General features: G+C 39.4%; 3 protein-coding genes across 3 annotated transcripts in view; 1 reads left to right on the top strand and 2 right to left on the bottom strand.

Annotated features, from left to right (window-relative positions):
* Positions 1-1,690: 1,690 nt before the first annotated feature.
* On the bottom strand, positions 1,691-5,969 carry LOC129723261 (E3 ubiquitin-protein ligase Topors). Its single transcript, XM_055677372.1, has 4 exons — positions 5,272-5,969; positions 4,684-5,144; positions 2,337-4,616; positions 1,691-2,274 (listed from the first exon to the last, which is right to left on the bottom strand). Exons 1-3 carry the CDS (start codon positions 5,554-5,556, stop codon positions 2,390-2,392), a joined length of 2,973 nt encoding a protein of 990 aa, XP_055533347.1. The 5' UTR covers positions 5,557-5,969; the 3' UTR covers positions 1,691-2,274; positions 2,337-2,389.
* A 45-nt stretch (positions 5,970-6,014) lies between these two features.
* The window catches only part of LOC129723264 (juvenile hormone esterase-like), a 72,989-nt gene continuing 59,175 nt past the window's right edge, over positions 6,015-19,828 (bottom strand). Inside the window, exon 6 of the mRNA XM_055677382.1 lies at positions 6,015-6,115. Within this exon, the coding sequence (XP_055533357.1) occupies positions 6,097-6,115 (19 nt within the window). The 3' untranslated portion in view covers positions 6,015-6,096. The remainder of the gene's footprint in view (positions 6,116-19,828) is intronic.
* On the top strand, positions 11,540-12,810 carry LOC129723269 (60S ribosomal protein L28-like). Its single transcript, XM_055677386.1, has 4 exons — positions 11,540-11,585; positions 11,860-11,968; positions 12,199-12,321; positions 12,500-12,810. Exons 2-4 carry the CDS (start codon positions 11,873-11,875, stop codon positions 12,743-12,745), a joined length of 465 nt encoding a protein of 154 aa, XP_055533361.1. The 5' UTR covers positions 11,540-11,585; positions 11,860-11,872; the 3' UTR covers positions 12,746-12,810.

The following is a 19,828-nucleotide window of genomic DNA, read 5'->3' on the forward strand; positions in this document are numbered from 1 at the left end:
GATCGTTGGTTATAATAGATCAATTTACCATTTGCGTTTGGTTAAGTCAAGGGTCCTGGTATCGTTAACTCATGCTTCCTGGAACAGCGCTACGAATAGCTAGTGAACCTTTTGCAAAGAACACTAGAAGCGTCCTTTGCGTTATGGAGTTATGGTTCTGAGGGTTGCGACTGGTCGGAGGCTTACGTTTACTCCTCTTACGATTTTTCGGCGGAACCTTCACTGTCCTGGTAGAACGCTATTCGGCATATCCTTCGTGTGAAAGACACGAAGACTGTCCGTCGGGTATTTCCCCCTAGACGAATCAAGGATTAATGATAGAACCGAAGGTCCTTCTCGGTCCCGCCTGTTGCGTGCAACCTTGTGGGGCTGCATGCCATGTAGTGTGTTAGTTCCATTTGTTCCTGCAGAGTAAGGTTGCCGGGGCCTGGGTTTAAAAGTTTGTTGTTTATTTTCATTCCAATCCAGTTTTGATCCCAAGAGTTTGCTACGAGAGAAGGGGGTCCTCTGCGTGTTTAGATAGCCGAAGGCAGAAGACTAGAATACTGTGCAGAAACGCTAGGTATTCTACAGGCTCGGTTTTGCGGCTGGGAATTTGCTACAAACCATTCATTTTTCTGCACGGGTCGCATTACACCTTAGCTTAGGAGTTTAACCATTGAATTTAAAAGCCATGGTTAGGAGCTATTACAACCATCCTCCTCTTCAATTCAATAGCTGAAGTCTCTTCCAATTTTCAATAAATGAAGTCTCTTCGTACTGAACTAAAGAGAACCGCCACAGACGGAGAGCAGCGCTAGAACCGCGTTTGAGGTGCGAAATAATCGGACAGATGGTTACTCTTCAAATCAATTTTGCCATCATGGTTTTGACCTGGGAGGGAGAAACGAAAACTATACTTGAAGTTGACCGATACAAACTTATCATGACGTAAGATAATTAGAGTTAGAAAAATTACTTCATTGAGACTGTGTTATTTGAAGTTAAATAAATGAATAAAAAAAATCAAAACAGACGACATGTAGATTCACCGTTTTTTGATATATCTTTCTTTTGGCTTATTTTTAAAAGTGTAAGAATTTTCAGCAAAAAATGCAAATGTTCAATTGTCCATTCTGTTTATGGAGTTTGTTGAAAATATTGCAATTTAATTCCTAAAATATTTGGATGCCACCTGTTTATAAGCAAAAGCCTCAACTATTATGAATTCTGAAATGGACTTTAAACTTGCAGATCTGACCTCCGACAGTGCCATTGTTGAATTTATTATTTACTTCACTGAAATGAGAAAATTGTGCATAGAAAATCTCGATTAGAAAACCTTCACGACCTACTAAACTTACCGCATTTTGAATATGAAAAACCTCGCCAACATTTGCTTCCTGCAAAACTTTGACCGTGTAGCAGCGTTAATTTTCTCCTCCACTGTAAGTGAACCAGTAAGTAAAACCAAATCTTAGCATAAAATTTCACGCAACGCTAGTCGTGAACTTGACCGTGGCCCTAAGTCATCGTATCGACACTCGGTGGTGCGCACAGGCACGCCCTGTTTACTTCCTATGTAATCAAAATTCAACCCCACAGGCGTATACACTTTTCGGTCAGCTGCGTTTCTGTTGACCGCTGCCGCCAAGGTTTGATTGATTGTTCGGATGAAAACACCAGGGACGGAAATGAAAAACTCACAATGTTTGATATATCAAAAGATGCATCCTTTTATTATTTATCAGAAGTTGTTGCTAAAGTTTGTCGGTTGATGCTTATATCGGGTAATTTTTTGCTTCTTGCGGGGGAGCTTGCAGAAAGCTTTAATGATTTTTTTTAGATAGTATCTTACAAAATAATGTTGCAATATACAGGCAGCTTCACCAACGTTGTTTAGTCTACAGCGGAGAAACAAACTCTTATGCTTAATATCTATATTCAAATATGATGCATCGTCTGAATCATTCATAAACTACAGTTCATTTAATATGCTACAAATATTTTCTGAACAGTCCTGTGTGCACAGTATACGAGGACTAACCGTTTTTTATTTTCTTCTATTTAACTCGAAGAAGTTGCTCTGTTGCCAAGGGAAAAATAATAACTACATACATAAACATACCGGTTGCTGACCTAAAACGAACAATTTCACTCGATTCAATGCAGTACCAGCTTGCGACCTCCATGTTGAGGAAGCAGGTTGTGCGGGTTTAACTTATGAATCACATAACGACGTCTTTAGGTGTTGATCGGGCGTAACAAAACTGAACATTTGCTGCCAGAGTTCGACTGTAAAAGAATTTGTTGTGTTCGAACATCAATCTTTTTTAAAATTATCTGCACGAACTCACCGCTCTATGTGTACCGATCACCACTCCTCAAAGTTGACGGTTCTCAACAAATCTCAGAGTTCCACCTCGGCACCGACGGCGATCAGTTGCGTTGTTGCGGGTGCTTCCTCATCGGAGGCCTGCGATGAGGGTTGATTATCGGACAGATCCTGCTGCGATGGTGCCGTGAGCGTATAGCTGATTGAAGTGTCCACGGTGCACTCGTTGGAACCGAAGGTGGCAGTGGAGGAATTGCTGCTCCCACTACTGCTGCTGCTGCTACTGCTACTACTGCTGCCGCTACTACTACTACCGGTGGATGCCGTAGAAGTGTTCTGCCGGTCAGACTGTTTATCCAATTCTGTCGACTGACGTTTGGCTTCATCTATAAGTGATGCGATAGTATGCTCTTCGCTGTCGGTGGCATCGCCTGCGGACGAGACGTCCGACGACAAGGACCCACCAGATTTTGGTGCTGCTACCGAGGGTGTCGGTGTCGGTAAAGGTTGAGTAACATTTGCTGGTGCTGGAACGGGCGAATCTTCTTCTGCAGAAAAGTCTGTGCTAGAGATTAATTCCGAACAGATGGGCACTTTACGTCTTTTTTTCGGAGCCGCGGGACCAGTAGAGTCTGGTTTGATGACTGCACTTCGGAGTTTTCGTTTTCTGGCTGATTCATTTAAACTCGGTTTGGGTGATGTATTGCTTCCACTGGGTAGAGATTCCGTTAAGGGTGCAGCGTTTGTTTTCTGTTCGATTGAGCTGTTCGTCGTCAATTTGGGGGCTAGTTTCGAGCGCTTGCGACTGGACCTGCTAGGAGAGGATTTTTGCTTTTTCACTTTGGATCGGTTTTTCAACTTGCTTTGACGTCGCTTAGAGGAACTGCGCAATTTGCGTCGTTTCGTTTTAGATGCTCGGTTTTTCAAAGCGATCCTCGTAGCTTTACGAAGTATGAAGTCGCTTTCACTGCCGGAGCTGCAGAAACTAGAATTTGAATAACTGATACTACTGTGAGAAACTTCCACGTCGGAAGTTGAGCTCTGGTCACTACTATCGTCACTGGTGTCCGCTGGAGTTGCTACACGGCGTTTAGGGGCCTTTCTTCTACGGCCGGATGATGTTACTTTGTTGCGGACGTTAGCTTTGTTATCTACATGATAAGATGAGTCGGTATTGGCTTGCGAGCATGAGTTTTCACTTTTATCGGATGACTCACTAGCTTCGTAGATACTCTTGAAACCAATACCGTTCGAAGGTCTATTTAATCGAGGTTTAGCGTAGTATTTCTTGAATACACCACTAGCAGCTCCAATAAATGCCGCACCTCCTCCGGAAGAAGTCGAAGCGCCATTGTTATACTCACAGGCAGATGCGCCCGAGCATTCTTCCAATTTTGCTGACCCTTGCTGCTGCTGCTTATAATCATTTTCCTGCAATTGTTGTTCCACTGGAACACTTTCCAGTGCAGCTATGTCTTCTCTGCGATTTTCATCGGCGTTAACAAATACAACATCGCTGTCACTTTCAGACTCAAGACTAACCATTTCCGGCGTTCTCAAGTGGGGCGGTTTCAATGCGCCGACAATCCTACAATCATCACTATCGCTGGATGAGAGGGAAATATTCACTCCATCATCCAGGCGGTTTAGTGGAACAGGTGCGGGTAACGACGTCAACGGATGCATTCGTGATAAATCTGGATAACCGGTGCTAGTACTGGTTCCACCTACGTTGCCATTCGTTTGCGTACCAGAGGTGGAAACGGACACAATTCCACTGACTCCTGCCCCACCAAAGGAGCCGGTCATTATCACGGTCTGGTCGGATGATCTCGTCTCGATGGTGAACTGCGTTCGGCCTCTTCTGCTGCCACTCGGGGCACCGGCCGATTCAACCATTCGCGATGTTCCTGCTACCGGCTCGACTATCCTAACAACATCATCCTCTCCGTCGGAACCCTCGGATACGGATGATGTGGAGGATCCTGACGAGGATGACGAAGAGGAAGAAAGTACGACAACACTGTTATAGTAGGGATCGTACTGAACACTGCGATCATAACCGATCATGTCGTACGGAGAGCGTGCAAAATTCAACAACTCGTGAATAAAGTGGATTGTTCTGCTGCGGCCCCAGTACGAGAGCCTCTCGCGGAACGCCGGGGATATGATGTCATGCGTCATGAGCAGATTGGGAAAATCTTCCATAATCAGTGTAATTTGTGACGGATTCCCACGACACAGTGCAATGAGCTCCCGATTGACCCATGGCATGAGACGGTGAATTTGAGCTGGATTTTCCCTGCAAAGAAAACACCACAAAAATACCTGATTACCTACGACCAAAAGTTGATAACTTCCTGTCATACCTGTAAAAAGCAGCGCTACACTCCCTCAAACGACCGTTTATATCCGGCAGTGGTCTCGCATGCAGTCTTCGATGGTAAATATACCTCCTCCATTCTGGTCCATTTTGCCTGGAGGGAATAGAATCGTCCGGATATTCACGGCTGAAACGCTGCACGTCTCCAGATTGATGCAAAAACAATTGTTGCAGCCTTTCACTTTGACTCGGTTGTACCCGAAGGGTTGCACTATACGTGAAACGGGGAGTCTGCGATAGAGTAAAATCCAACCGATGGTAAACTTGTGGGGCTCGGGCTGAACCCATTCCCGTTGGCCCAACACCTGCACCTTCTCTGCTGGAAGCTAATGGGGGAGATGCTGGTGGGACAATGCCAATAATTTGCTCCTCGTAGCGATCGAACATTTTCTGTTTGTAAATAATAGACCGGAAGACCTGTTTACACAGTGGACATTCGGCTTTGATCTGAAAAATAAAACGCCAAAGTTTTCAGTCATTCCATTATACATAATGCAATTTGATAGTATCACCGCTTCCGATTGTTACGCATGCAGTTGAAATAAAGCAATGAACAAAAAAAACGCTCAATTACCTTACTCCATTCGAGCAGGCAGCGATAGCAAAATTGATGACGACACGAGTCGGTGTAACATTTTTGACGGCACTTGCCCAGACAAATTGCGCACTTGGGCGGTGGCGAAAAGCGGCCACTTTCGGTTGTTCCCTCTTCTGTTCTGGTGGTACAGCCAACCTCTACCTCCTCGGCCGATGAAGAGCTATCCAGCATATCCAGCAGGGAACTGGATGGCGGAGTACTGGAAGGCAGAAGAATTTCCGGAGTCGGTGGACAATCAATTACTTGAACTTCATCCATCATGCCGGAATTCGTTGTCCTGTTGCTTTTTTCGTACAAATTCAACACTAATTGCACAACGCTAAACTACAGCAAGCGAAAAAAAAATCTATTTTTCTACCATAAATCATCACTCTTGTGCCATTTTACGCCATTAAGTACGAACGTATAATGGAAAACTTTTCACTTTTGTCAGACTTCCAAGCACCGCCAAAGCAAAATAGTTTCAGTACAGTTTTCAGAGAATTTCGGTAGACAAACGTATCGTTAAGACTTTCATGATAAATTCTGCCCCTAAGCAGGCCTGAAACAGAGCAAACTGCTTTTTAAACTAACACCATTTTCTTCACATTTCTTTTTTTCCTACAGAAATAATGTCCGTCCGCTAACAGCAAAACCTCTCGTCGTGAATTCTTCAAAGATTCGATGTCAAAACACCTTCATTTGACACGAACGAACACATGCACACATTATCAAGCAAAACCCTGTGAGATTGATGGTAGTGTGTGTGGGAACTTTGATGTATCAGTTGCACGCTCAAACGGTTGTATTTAAATGTCATCTTTAAAGGCTAATACCGTGACTGAGAAATACGCAAGAAGGATATAAAAAGCATTAAAAATCAAGGTGAACGTTTTATATTTTTACTTCGGAAGGGATGTTTGTTATAAGTTCAAGTTTTTTATAATAAATTATATGCTGATGATGGTGTTGAAATTTATTTGCTTTCGCGCTTAAAACTAATCATTCGTAGGAATTATAGCTTACTTTAAAACTAAATAGGGGACTAGAATAAAAGACAAAAACTTGCTTCTATGAATATACAGAATAGAGCTGGCTTCCACAAATACTATGTCACTTTTGCGATTCAGAGTACGAAAAGAAATTTAGAAAAAAAGGTGACCAATTTTTCTACTATGGCATTATCGTTCTTCCTTGAAATTTTCAAAACCAACAAAAACAATGACAAATTTGCCTATCGGTATTTGCCACAAGGATTTAAACTTTGTAATCGTTTGTCAGCGCATACACAGAAACAAAGAGCAGCGATGAAGATATTTTTCCATTACCAGCGTTGTTTTGGTTTTCTTTCGAACAGTACTATTGATTCCACTTTGGAAGCATACAAATGTGTAATTGGGTTGTTTAGCTTTAGCAGTTTTTTATATCATCAGGAAGAGCTTCAATTTTTAAGCAAAACGTGATTTTCAAAAATTTTCTATCGTTGTCTTTCAATTTTTAAATCACAAATCGGGTTGTTTAGCTATTCACGGATTTCCGATTTTTATGTATCATCTGAAAGAGTGTAATTTCCTGAGCAAAACGTGATTTTTTAAAACTTTATATCATTATCCTTCGATTTTGAAATGACGAATAAAAATTCACTCTAAATCGCTACAATGACAGTTGGTATATGGGCGAACCACATACATAAGACATACGTAACACTCAGGAAGAAATCTTCCGAAAAAGTTGTTACAAAATGAACTACTCGAAAGTACCAACCTCTGTAAAAAAAAACCTCTGTTTGAGTTGTTTTTGAAGGCAGTGTACTTGCGCAGCCCTGCATTTGTCTCGTTCCTACTCGAAAAATGCTGCATTGATTTTGTAAATAACTTTTTGACAGTTCCTTATGGGATTTTCTTTGGGGCTCGATGAGGCCGAGAAAAAAAAAATCCATTTTGATCATTATTTATCGAGCAGTTTGACAGGGCGAGGTACGGAGTACTTTGGGGCAACGTGTAACAGAAAAAAACGCCAGTGTTACGTATGTCTTATGAATGTGGGCGAACTGTCATTATAGCGATTTCGAGCATATTTCGAGCAGTTTTAAATTGTGATTTAAAAAGCGAAGGACGATAGAGTTTTTTTTTCACATCGCGTTTTGCTTAGAAAATGCAGATCTTTCAGATGATACAAAAAACTGATATAGCTAAACAACCCAATTAAAACTGCTCGATATCTGCTCGAAATCACTACAATGACAGTTCGCCCATATACCAACTGTCATTGAAGCGATTTTGGAGTGATTTTTATTCTTTATTTAAAAATCTAGAGACAATGATATAAAATTTTAAAAAATCACGTTTTGTTTAGAAAATTACACTCTTTTTGCTGGTATATAAAAATCTGTAATCCGTCAAAATCTAAAAAACCCAATTATTGATGTGAGAAATGATTCTGTTCCAAAGGCTCAAGTAAGATTTGATTCACCAATCATTAACGAAAATCTCCAACTTATAATTCGTTCGAGAAATATTCACAGACGCCAATCAACGTTCTCGTGACCCAATTTTAAAAACTATTTATTAAGATTTACAGAAAGATTTACTATTCTGTGAAATCGAAACTTGGAGACCAAAGTTGAAAAATTGAAACCATATTCACAGCTCTCTTGAAAGCTGTCGGATATTTTCAGTTATAAAATATGGTGTTCATTTTCTTGTCTCTAATGAACAAAAACATCAAAAACTTTTGATTGCGAAATTGGTAACATTCAACTTTTAATTTTAATAATAAAAAATTAAAAAAAACATCTAGCAGGTTGTCTATCAGAATTCGAAATCTGAGCAGGTGTGCCTCAAGGTTTAGTCTTGGGCCCAGTGCTGTACAACATATTTACTGCAGATCTTCCTGATTTACCTTCGGAATGCACAAAGTCAATGTTCTGCGATGACACAAGCATTTTTGTAAAAGGAACAAGTCTTCGTGTCACTTGCAGTTAGATATTTTCTCTCCCTAGTTGCCAAAATGGTAATTTCCCTGAATGCTTTTAAAACTCAATTGAAACCAAAATGAATGAGGTTATTTTAAATTGGTCTGATAACCCAACAAACAATTTAGTTGATTTACAGCCTAATAATCTATTATTCAGTGGATTTCGGCTGAACTAAAGCTTAAAAAGCTTAAAAGTTATCCAACAAAATTGTTTGTTGGGAAGTATTTGGGACCTAGGGGCAAGACACTATTGATGTATGGCGAAATATTTTGATTATGTATTATCTATATTACAAAGCAGGGATGTTACGGATGTGATTTTTCAGACATCTACAGAAACGGATGAAGATATGCGATTACGGATGCAGATGTGAATGCGGATATCCGTAACATCTCAAGTGTTTTATTTCGCTTATGTCGATTGAGAAGTCGCATCTCAGTGCAAAAGCTTTTCAAGCGAGCAGCAAATACACAAAAAAAATTGCTACAAAATTTTATAAAGGGATTTTTTTCAACATCCGCATGATATCTCGTGATACTTGATGAGGATGCGGATGCGAATGCAGATGTCAATTTTCATGCGGATGCTCCACATTTAAGGCCTAAACACAATTGATACGTTGCGGCTTCGTTTGCGGCAATTTGACAGTTAGCCCATACATTTTCTGTCAAATTAACGTCAACGCAACGCAAACGTATCCATTGTGTTTGGGCCTTTACGGATGCGGATATCCGTAACATCCCCATTTGAGCACTCCTTTACGTATATTATAGCTTATTGACGTTACATTATCGTTGGATGTCAATTGGGTTGTTTAGCTACTCACGGATTCCTGATTTTTGTATATCAGGTAAAAGAGTGTAATTTTTTGAGCAAAACGTGAGTTTTTTTACATTTTATATGAATGCCCTTCGATTTTTAAATGAAAAATTAAAATCGCTCGAAATCGCTATAATGACAGTTGGTATATGGGCGAACTGTCATTGTAGCGATTTCGAGCAGATTTCTAGCAGTTTTAAAGCGTGATTCAAAAATTGAAGGACAACGATAGAAATGTGCCACTGTCATTCCAATTGAGCAAACAACCTGTTAAACTCGTGTGGGAAAAAGAGAAGGGATATTCAGTGTTACCAGCGTTACTTTTGATGACAAGGCGCCACTCCAGTTATATTTATATGCACTCTATTTCAAACGTCAACGTCAAAAAAAGAAGATAGCTCAGCAAATATTTACAAAACGTTCATCAAAAGTTGCTGCATGAGTCGGCATTTACAAAGCTGATGATTCACCACAAATTTACAAGCGTTCCGCAACATGCAACTTAAGCCTGTATTATACTCTTTGACCAATGGTCAAATCACAGACTAACAGACATAACACGTCGAACAAATTTTCAATAAAATCATCGTTTGGATGATTCCAGTACTTTACGTTAGTAAAACTAGTACCATCTGCTGTCGTGTTCGCGCTGCGTCATGTATTTCGACATCAGCGTTACTGCATGTGTCAAATGGGGAACTACAAAATATGTATGAGATTGCATGACAGCGCCCCAGACGACGTTTTCGCGCGACGACTGTTATTCGATTGCAAATTTGAAATGAACGTTTTTTGTGACGACGGAGCTAGGTTCCAGTGTTACGTCTGTTAGTCCGTGGTCAAATATTTGACCTTTCGACGTAACGGCAAAATTTTTTTGACATCATGATTATTGTTTGCCTGTGTTTGTCACATTAAAAAAATTGGAGAGTGACAAACAATGGGGTCCTAAAGTTTTACACGGTTTTCTGATTTTTATATATCAGCTGGAAGATTGCAATTTTCTGAGCAAAACGTGATTTTAAAAAAATGTTTATCATTTTCCCTTGATTCTGAAATGAAGGATAAAAATCTGTTCGAAATGCCTTAAATGACAGTTCTCTCATATACCGTACATGGGCGAAACGTCATCTAAGACCTTTCGAGCAGTTTTTTATTCTTCATTTAAAAATCGAAGGAAAACGATAAACGTTTTTTTGGAAATCACGTTTTGCTCGGTTTTGCTCAGAGAATTGCACTCTTTCAGCTGATATATAAAAATTATAAAACCGTGTAAAACATTAGGACCCAATTATTATTGCCCAATTATTATTACCAAATTTTCATCTGTCAAAAAGTGCCAAATATTTGACTCTTGGACAAAGAGTGTAATACAGCCTTTAAGCTCTTTCCCGGTTATAATAATATAGATAAATATGAATCCAGCTTTTTACGCACCATAATGGCTGTCGCTATAATGTGTGTTCGTAATATGCGAACCTATCTGCTTACGTCAGATTTGCGATTTCTGAAAAATTGGCAACATAAATGATGCCAGATATATTTTTCTTTTGATAAATTGTATGGAGACTTCAAACTGATGTAAGCAGTGTTGTCAAAAGAGTGGATAATTTATTACGAACTTTGCATTATAGGGTCCGCCATTAGGGATCATTCAAAAAATACATAAAAATTGCGTTACATGGGGGTGGGTGGGTATTGGAAATTGCCAAATTCCGCATTATGTAATATTTGAATGGTTCCTTATGGCGCGTGAAAAACTGGATAGACTTTTTATTAAAGGCTTTATTAAAGGCGAAATTAATCTACTGTGGTGGTAAATTTTACCATTGTTTTTACCGTTGTTTCCTTTTTTTGTCCAAATGGCTCGTAAAACTCGTTAAATAACACAGTCACGAAACTTATCTGAAAATCTCAAAATGGTGGACTTCTGATGTGCGATTCTGTTATGACAGATGCAGAAAAATTACCGAATCGTGTAGTAAACCGAACAAAAGTTCAGTAAAACAATTGGAGATTTGTTAGCAACATATAGATAAGTGCTGATAGATCGTTAAATATTTACTGAAATAGAAAAAAGTGCAAAAAATATTTTAATTTACTGAAGGGGTCAGCAATGTTTTTTGCTGAACTCATCAAGTGAATTTTATTGAGCAGTATTTCGGCAAATAATTAACCGACATCAGTAATTATTCAGGAAATTACAGAATGATCAGTAAAATTTCAAGTTTACTGAATGCAACCTGAAGATTTACGAGACCTACTTAACAACAATACAAAAGAACTTCAAACCGGTAAATTGAAAGTAATTTTACAGTTTCTAAATATGGCCCTAATCACAGTATGACGATAAGTCGTCACAAACACAAATAACAATCACAAAGTTTACTGGCGGGGGTGGATATAAGACAGTTTTTCGGCCATTCATCAAACCAGAAAAAAAATCGAGCGCTGTCAAGTTGACAGTGTCAGTCAAGCATGGAATCTTTTTCATCTTGTCGGTCGTCGTAAATAGGTGAGTTGCTACTCGATGTTTGACCAGAAAAGATAAATTTGAAGTTCATAAAGCGTGTTGGTGACTGATAAAATGTTGGAAAGTATGTTTCCAACCTTTTTAGTTTTAATTTATCAAAACCTAAGTTGAACTAAAGTGATTACACGGCCTAAATCAGTTCGCCTGCTATAACGAAAACATGCGTTTGTATATCGCCATCTTCGAGTGACGTTGAAAGTTTAGGTTAATGTTGATTTAGAGAATCAAAATATTAACGCTTTCTATTTGTTTCCAGATAACTCGAAGTAATGGCGGATAGTTCGTCGCATCTCAACTGGCTGATAATCCGTGATCACAATGCCTTTCTGTTGAAGCAGCGCAACATCAAGAAGCCGTTCAGTACGGTAAGAAAATGTACCTTTAACAACAGAGTGCCATATCGGAACCGTGTTGTACCCATGATGATACATTTTCCGCCAAGATCGTTGAACGTTCCAAGGAGCGCTTCTGTTGATACCATTTGCACCTTCTGATGCACATTCTGGTGGTTCCGAATGGTTTATTTTTCCTTTTGTGAAAAACAATACGATAATAGCTTTTCCTCATTCTCATAGAACACACCGATTCTTTATAGGAGCCAAACAACTTGACTAACCTGAGCTCGTTCCGTTATAGTGGATTAGTCCACAAGAAGACGCTAAGTGTTGTTCCCGCCGATAAGGGAATCAGCCTCATCTATAAGCGGCCGAAGCAGCAGGTGAGTTTCTTTCTCTATTGCATTGTGCCTTAATGCTTTTACGTGAGGAAACGGTTGACTGATGTTCGTGAATTGACTACGTCCACTTCCCAATACTGATACCACATTTTCAGCTCTTTACTGCGAACTTCTTTTGGAACATTCTCTAAGTGTTTTCTTTTTTATGTCTCTATTGCAGAACAAACCGGTTAAATCGACCGTCAAGGTGACGCTGAAGCATCGTCCACGCCGCACATTGAAGAAGCTGAAGAATATCATCAATGGCAACAAGTACCGACGAGATTTGCGTCAGGCGGCTCTACGTCGTGCCAGTGCCATCATGCGATCCCAGCGACTGGCTACGGTAAAGAGGGGTGGCAAGACTGGTGGCACTGCTGCTGCCTCCGGAAGCACAGCTGCCGCTGCCCCCAAGAAGGCTGAGTAAACAGCAGAATTTTCGTTATGCATTCTGTGAGTAGGAGACGATGGGAAATAAACTCTTTGCGTAAACTTGTCGATTTTTGTTTGAAGTTGAACAATCAACATCCTTTGAAAAGGCTTTCTTCAGTTGAAGAAACGGTCGCCTCGACGTGGAAATATTCTGCGGTCATGCGAGAGAAGATGGATTTTCGGAAAGAGCTACAGAAAATTAGATCACATCAACTATTTAAGTTCTAATGAATATGGTTAACTGCTATTATTCTTAGTTATTCAAGAAATATTAAATTTTTATATTGTTCAAGACCGTAATGATGAATCCGACTCTGAGTTTATGAAAACGTTAAAAAAATGACTCGGAATGTTATAATACCAAGAAAAAACAAAAAGCTCAGAGGTCCTTACTTGGTCTATCATTGGGACGTCGTTGTTTTGTTTTGCTCGTACCCGGTTTAGGTTCGACGGACACTTTCGGAACGTCCGTTCTACCCAAAGTGGGAGGCACGGATACATCTTGAGAAGACAACGTTGAAAGTTGAGAGGAAATGTTTGCTATTGACGACGACGAACCTGCAAGAAAAAATGCTTGAACTAATTTTTTTGAAAAAATCACAGGAGGGTTGTGTGCAAAGCCACGACCGCAAGGTTGAAGTAGAATACTTTTCCACAGCTCTACTTACGGCTGTACATTAACCTACGGCCGGGCGAATCGGTTCCGGCCGCTTTTCGCGTTTAGCCTGGCAGAGGCCTTATGCGCACGGTCAACACAATAGAAAGGTGTTTTCACATTGGAAATTAGACACGGCTTTACTGGAGTAAGTGTTGGCAAATGCATCTACCGCTAATACCGCCGCTATCGTACGAAAGCGCGTCGTTTCATGTGGGGAATAATATCAATAACGAAAAATGACGCGCGTCTAAAGCCTGTATTATACTCTTTGACCAAGCGTTAAATATTTGTCACTTTTTGACAGATAGAAATTTGGTCAAAGATAATTGTTTGTCACTCGCCAATTTTAACATGAGGCAAACACGGGCAAACAACAACCATGATGTCAAATAAATTTGACCATTATGTCAGAAGGTCAAATGTTTGACCATTAGACAAAGAGTGTACTACAGGCTTAAGCATTTACTTGCTTATAACATCCGCCTCATGGAAGTACCGACTTTACCTACCGCTGAGGCTGTTACCATACTGCTACTTGTACCCAAAACTATTAATTCTTCAAATTAAGTGTTTTATTTGTCCTCAAAAGAGCAATTGTTCAATTCCATATCGGATATAATGCAATCGCATCTCTGTAATATTACCGACAGTCATATTCTTCCGAACATAATGATCCAACTTTTCCATTAGAGGAAGTGCCGGCTGATGTACGGCAAAAATCTCGCCCGATCGCTCAAGTTGGCGTTCGTTCTCAGGCAGAGGCCTGAAACGTGGTGATCAACCACAGGGCAAGTGCTTTGTTTAATTTGAAGGCAGCCACAGGCGCGACCCGCTGCTATATTCTGTTACTGCTGAGTGCTGATATCTGCTGCTACTGCTGTCAACGTTGTGGAGGTCTATCCAGCTCACCTTCCGACTAATGAATGTAGCTAGTTTTCCCAGAAACACTTTTCTATAGCCGAAGGGTGCTACGTAATAGGCCACGCCTTTCAGTTCAGTTGTTCCATTCCCTAATGTTCTTCAGACAAATTATTCCACAATTCGCATATGATTTTTGTATCCAGCGAATAAACACAGATGGTGCTCTCATACACGTAACGGTTTTAACCCGTATCTTATTGCGGTTTGTAACATCAAGCGATTTCGTTTGCTCGCTGTTGCGTGTTGCATCATGTTGCAACTTGGCAGCTGGGAGACGACGAAATTCTTCTTATGCTGATTGATTGAATCGACTTCATATTAGCTCTGCATAGTCGAACTAACTGCTTTTGTGAATGCTTTCTAACAGGGCAGTTTATTATTCAAAGTCGGTTATGCTGATCGCAGCCTTTGCGCTGCCCCTACAGTGGTAAATAAGATAAAATTAGACAACTACAAGAGAATTTGATTGCATCCCGCACAGAATGTCTGCTTGTGTTGATGCCAGAAAATTATTAACCTTCAATTATTTTTTATTTGCCTTGAAAAGGCCATTTTGCGGTTCAAAATCGGTTGCTGATCACAACCTTTGAGCTGCCTCAACAGTGGGGGAATTAACTGCTCCTGAGACGTGGTGACCAACCACAGGGCTAGTGCTGCTGCTAAGGAAGAACGACTGCTGTTGTCGCTGTCTAGAACTATTATGAGCGGCTCCGGCTGAAACAAGCTCTTATATAGGCCAAATAGCATGTTTTCAATTGCAAGGTATATGATTTTGTCGACCGTGCTTGGGAAGCAATCATATAACGACCAATCAGAGGTAGAATTTTTCGTTTCGACAAGGCTTGACTATTTTCAATAGTACAATAGTGCGAATAACAAAATTACAATTATCTTCATTTGGGAAGAATCTTAAAAGATTTTCCAATCTATTGCTACAAGAACGAAGGAAATCCATCGAATACTAACCGATTTATTAGCATTTGAAATTGGACATATTTTTCACTTTTTTGGTTTTAGATTTTCATTTCACATCCCTATGTAGCCGAACTTCCTGAGAGTAGTATTCTACTTCAAAAGGAGTAACATTACTATTAATCATTCACCAACTACTCGGTATCATTCCCGGCAGAACAACCTCGCTTCCAGGTTCGGTAGAGAAAATGCAGAAAAGCATCCTTCCGCGCAACTGTTGACATCTGCTCCCTTGCCATGCCATCATATCAAACAAGTCACACAGTTGGCACGATTCGGGTGTCGGGCAGCAAGTGGTCAAGCAGCATATCGTAAAATTTTTCAAATTTTCATCCGGGATGATTAGATGATGTTTTAGTTTACTCATTTTTGGGATAACTTTTTTGCAAGCATCTGGCTGCGGTAGATAGAATCATAATGATAAAAGATATTTAAATAGTACGAGGGTGGTATCCAAGACACGACCGCATGTTTGACGTAGGACTACGAAAGTTTTGTATTTCATTTAGAGAATTCATACTTTATTCGATTGGACCACGTTTCACTTTCGACACGGTTCAGTTTTGGAACGGTTCGACTTTGGCACACATAAGCCAAAAACGAGCGGTAATATTCAAACATAATTTATAGCTTTCTTGTTTTGCTTTTAACCAATTCAAGCTCAACAACCACCAAAAGAAAGGCATTTTGTCCATTATGTTGCCGAAATGGAATACCGGAATCAGTAAAACGGTTCTGGAGATATGACCGGAACAAGTTCCAGTAATCTAATAGACATAATCAAAGCAGTACTAGCAGTGCTATACCTCTATACTATACTCGGAAGAAGCATATCAAGTGTCTAGGTCGTTAAAGGTTGTTCCCGTTGCGTTCCGGATACTTCCAGATTATTTAGCCTAAATTCATCAAGCGACACCTCTAACGACTTACAATCCTAAAACTAGTTCATTGGTGGCCATATAACAGAAAAAAATCTGATTATTTATTTGCAGACATCTATTTAAGAAGAAAAAAATACTGTTTTTAACATTGATGAATACCTTTCATCCTAGTGCAGTCAATTTTCTTCAACATGCGAAAAGGCAATTTCTTATATAGGTCTTAATTAAGAACGATTTAGTAGAAAGTAAACTTCCTTTCGTCTTCAAATGCGCTAGTAAAGATGGCTCACTCGCCGATTCCAAAGCAGCATCATTGTCAGTTTCTTACAACTGCTTAGCAAAGATGTCACATAAAAAAACCTGCATTTACAAGTTCGTTGGAAAAGTAACGATAAAGAGCTGCTGTTTTTAGTGGAAAATCTAGATTTACAAAAATTTTGAAATGGACATTGAAATTTATGACCATGTTAACATTCATTCTTGTTTTATTTTATCCCAATTGAAATATTAATTCATTAGGCAGAACCAGAAAAAAAATTATTAGTTTTAAGATACCAATAAAAAAAACAAGATGCCATATTTGAAAATCATCTGTTTGTTTCCTTCAAAAATAAACCTAGCTCGGTTTGATAAACAACATTTACCTCTCCAATTGATGTTTGCATAATGTTGTTCAATTACAAATCCGGCAATGACAGGTTGTGTTTATATGTTTAGTATCTAGAAAGTTTCTTGCAGATGCTGATGTAATATTTTTGTAATTGAAAAATATGAATGTTTAAAACCTAACGTCAAGATGCATATAATTTGGTTTTTCTCTATGCCACAACCGCGTAATGCAACTAGGATTGTCATATTGAATTAACTTTATTTAACTGGAAAAATATAACCATCAGTACAGCTTAAACGAGCTATCTGAGCTATCTGCTTAAAAATCTTTGCGAAACATATTGGTTTTCTATTGTCTTTTAAATAGCCTATAGTTGGTCATTTAAGGGGTTATATACCTTTTTGGTCGAGAAAAATGAGGGAAGTTTGAATTTATTTTTAAGTGCATAGCACCATTTTCATTGCATCAAAGTGATATTTTTCTGAAAGTACAGTTTATCAACAACAAGAAAATACGTTTGATTTTGAGATATACCAATTATTACTGGAGTAATGGCCGTTTCCCCGAAACGCTATTTTTGCAGAGGCTTCCGGTGATCCTGATAGAAACTCAGCGGATCAACCGAAATCAAAAAACATATATTATTTCATTAGTTTAGAAGTAAGCTGGGATCGCTTTTATGAGTATTTTGTTTTCAGTGCAAACGGAAACGTTTTTCCCAAAAAATGCACGTTTTGAGCGCAAAAAATTGCATTAAAAAAATTTTTGCGGCAAAATGTAACTGTATGTTTCAAAAAGCGATCGTTCAAGGACCGGCGAATTTTATTACGAAAATTTAAAAAATAAAAAGATGAAGGAAATCGGTTCAGTAGTTTTCCCGCAATCAGGATCACGGCAGTCATTTTCCGGAGAAAATTATTCCGAGATAATCGCGTGTAAAGTTTCAAGTTTAGCTTATGCGGTCGTGGCGAGGCGCGTTGCAAATCGCTCTAACTTTCTTCCTATTGCTCAGATCTTTATGAAAATTTGTGGAAATGTTCTCAAGATGTTGTATTTGAAGATAATGTAACAAAATTTTTTCCGGTTTTTTGAAAACTAAAAAGGTATTTAGCCCCTTAAAGAAATCTGAGAAATACAGAGTGTAGAATTCAAAAAGACAGCAACCCAATGCAACTTCAAATTTTAGGAATTTGAAAGAAGTTTTTATCATTAAACATGGATCTGAAAATCACTACGGTTGCAGTTCAAATGCCATCTACTGGTCACGACAACCAAAACGAAATGAGCAACAGGGAAGCAAGCTTCTGATTATTAGAATGTCCAGGATTTTTAACACAACTTTTGTTGAAAAGATATTTTAATTATTATATTCCAATTAAGGCAGCGGTATTTGAAATCTGTTCAGGGGTAGTAATACAATAAGCACTTTAAAACAATGAGAAAACATCTGTTGCAGCTATATGAAGCGAGCTTGTGATTGGTTGAAAGCTCCGAAACTGAACTAGAAAAAATGGATTTCAACTGAACTTTTTACTAATTTACTGTTCAATGTACAATGTACAATGATATGCCAATTATTGTATCACATGCTTTGGCAACCGTCGTCGTTCGATCAAAGCATTGGTGTTCAAAATCCGTTCAGTTGTAATCACATATTGTTGATTGCGACAAATTTTCTCGCGAAAAATTCTTGTAGAAGTGCGCGGGTACGTCCAATCGCGGTAATATCTTCTACAAAAAGTGCGGAAATTGGATTCGCGCACTTTTTGTAGAAGACACCAACATGATTGGTTATAACCGCGCACTTCTACGGCGTTTTTCATGCATCTTGCGAGATAAATTCTCCCGCAATCGATAATATTGGATGCAACATCCAACATCGTGATATACTGTTGCGTACAGAATTATTTTATCCTCGGCCGCACAGCGTAGTGTGCAAACACGCACCACTGTACGTCGACAGCAGCTACATTGCTTCCACTTGGCTTGACTGCACACAAATGGTAATCGAGTGCTACTGCACTGACGACGAGCGACCGTCTTCTCATACATGGCTCGGTGCAGTACTGTTGTCTGTGCCAGCATGTTTTCCTTCAAGACATCAGGTTTAATAACATTCTCACAGCAGATCGTTTAATTGTCTGATAAAGGAGGTTGTTACGAACTTTCCGAAAAAGCTTCACCCTCAAGACATCAAAATAGTCTAGGTTCTTAGAAGCAAATATTAGTTGACCTGTTGGGACGGGGAGATTCTGTCATTTTTTTTTTGCCACTGATATAGAGGTTGTCATAGCAGGCAGTTGGTGTCCACTCATGAAGTCTGTGCCAGGAGTGCTCGCATGTGATTGGTACATTGTTAGTAAAAATACGACCTTGAAATTTTTCATCAATTTTCACTGTTTAACAATTAAATAACAATGATATATGAAGAATCACAAAATTGTCCATCATTTCATCAATCCAACGACATATTGATTATTGTGATCCATCATGTGGTTACATCAGTATTACCGTTTAAAATCTTTCATTCCGACGTTACATCTTGGTTTTTAGTTTCCTCAGAATGTATCTCGATATAGTGCGGTTAGACGTTATCCTACGTCAAAAAAATGTTTTATTCTCATCATTATGATTCTACCTACCGCAGCCAGATGCTCGTAATACTGGTTACAACCAACGGTTACAACAAATGAAGTCTTCAAGCAGTGTCATAGATTCTCCGTCGTTAAAAATATTTTCTTTAAACGCATTTCTCCGGGGAAGCGGGTTTCAAAGTACTCTCGTTCAACCATACGCCGCGGACAGTAGATTTGAGCTCCCTGTAGAAAAACATGAGTTTTTTGTTTGCTACATACTAGACATGGTCGGGTACGGGTATTTTTACCCGATACCCGTACCCGACGGGTTCGGGTCGGGTTTCGGGTAACGCCATAAAATATTTTTCGGGTTCGGGTCGGGTACGGGTAATTTAAAAACCAAGGCTTCGGGTTCGGGTCGGGTACGGGTTTGAAAAATTCTTAACTGGTCGGGTACGGG

This window comes from Wyeomyia smithii, chromosome 2, assembly GCF_029784165.1.
Source record: "Wyeomyia smithii strain HCP4-BCI-WySm-NY-G18 chromosome 2, ASM2978416v1, whole genome shotgun sequence".
Classification (NCBI taxonomy): Eukaryota; Metazoa; Arthropoda; class Insecta; order Diptera; family Culicidae; genus Wyeomyia; species Wyeomyia smithii.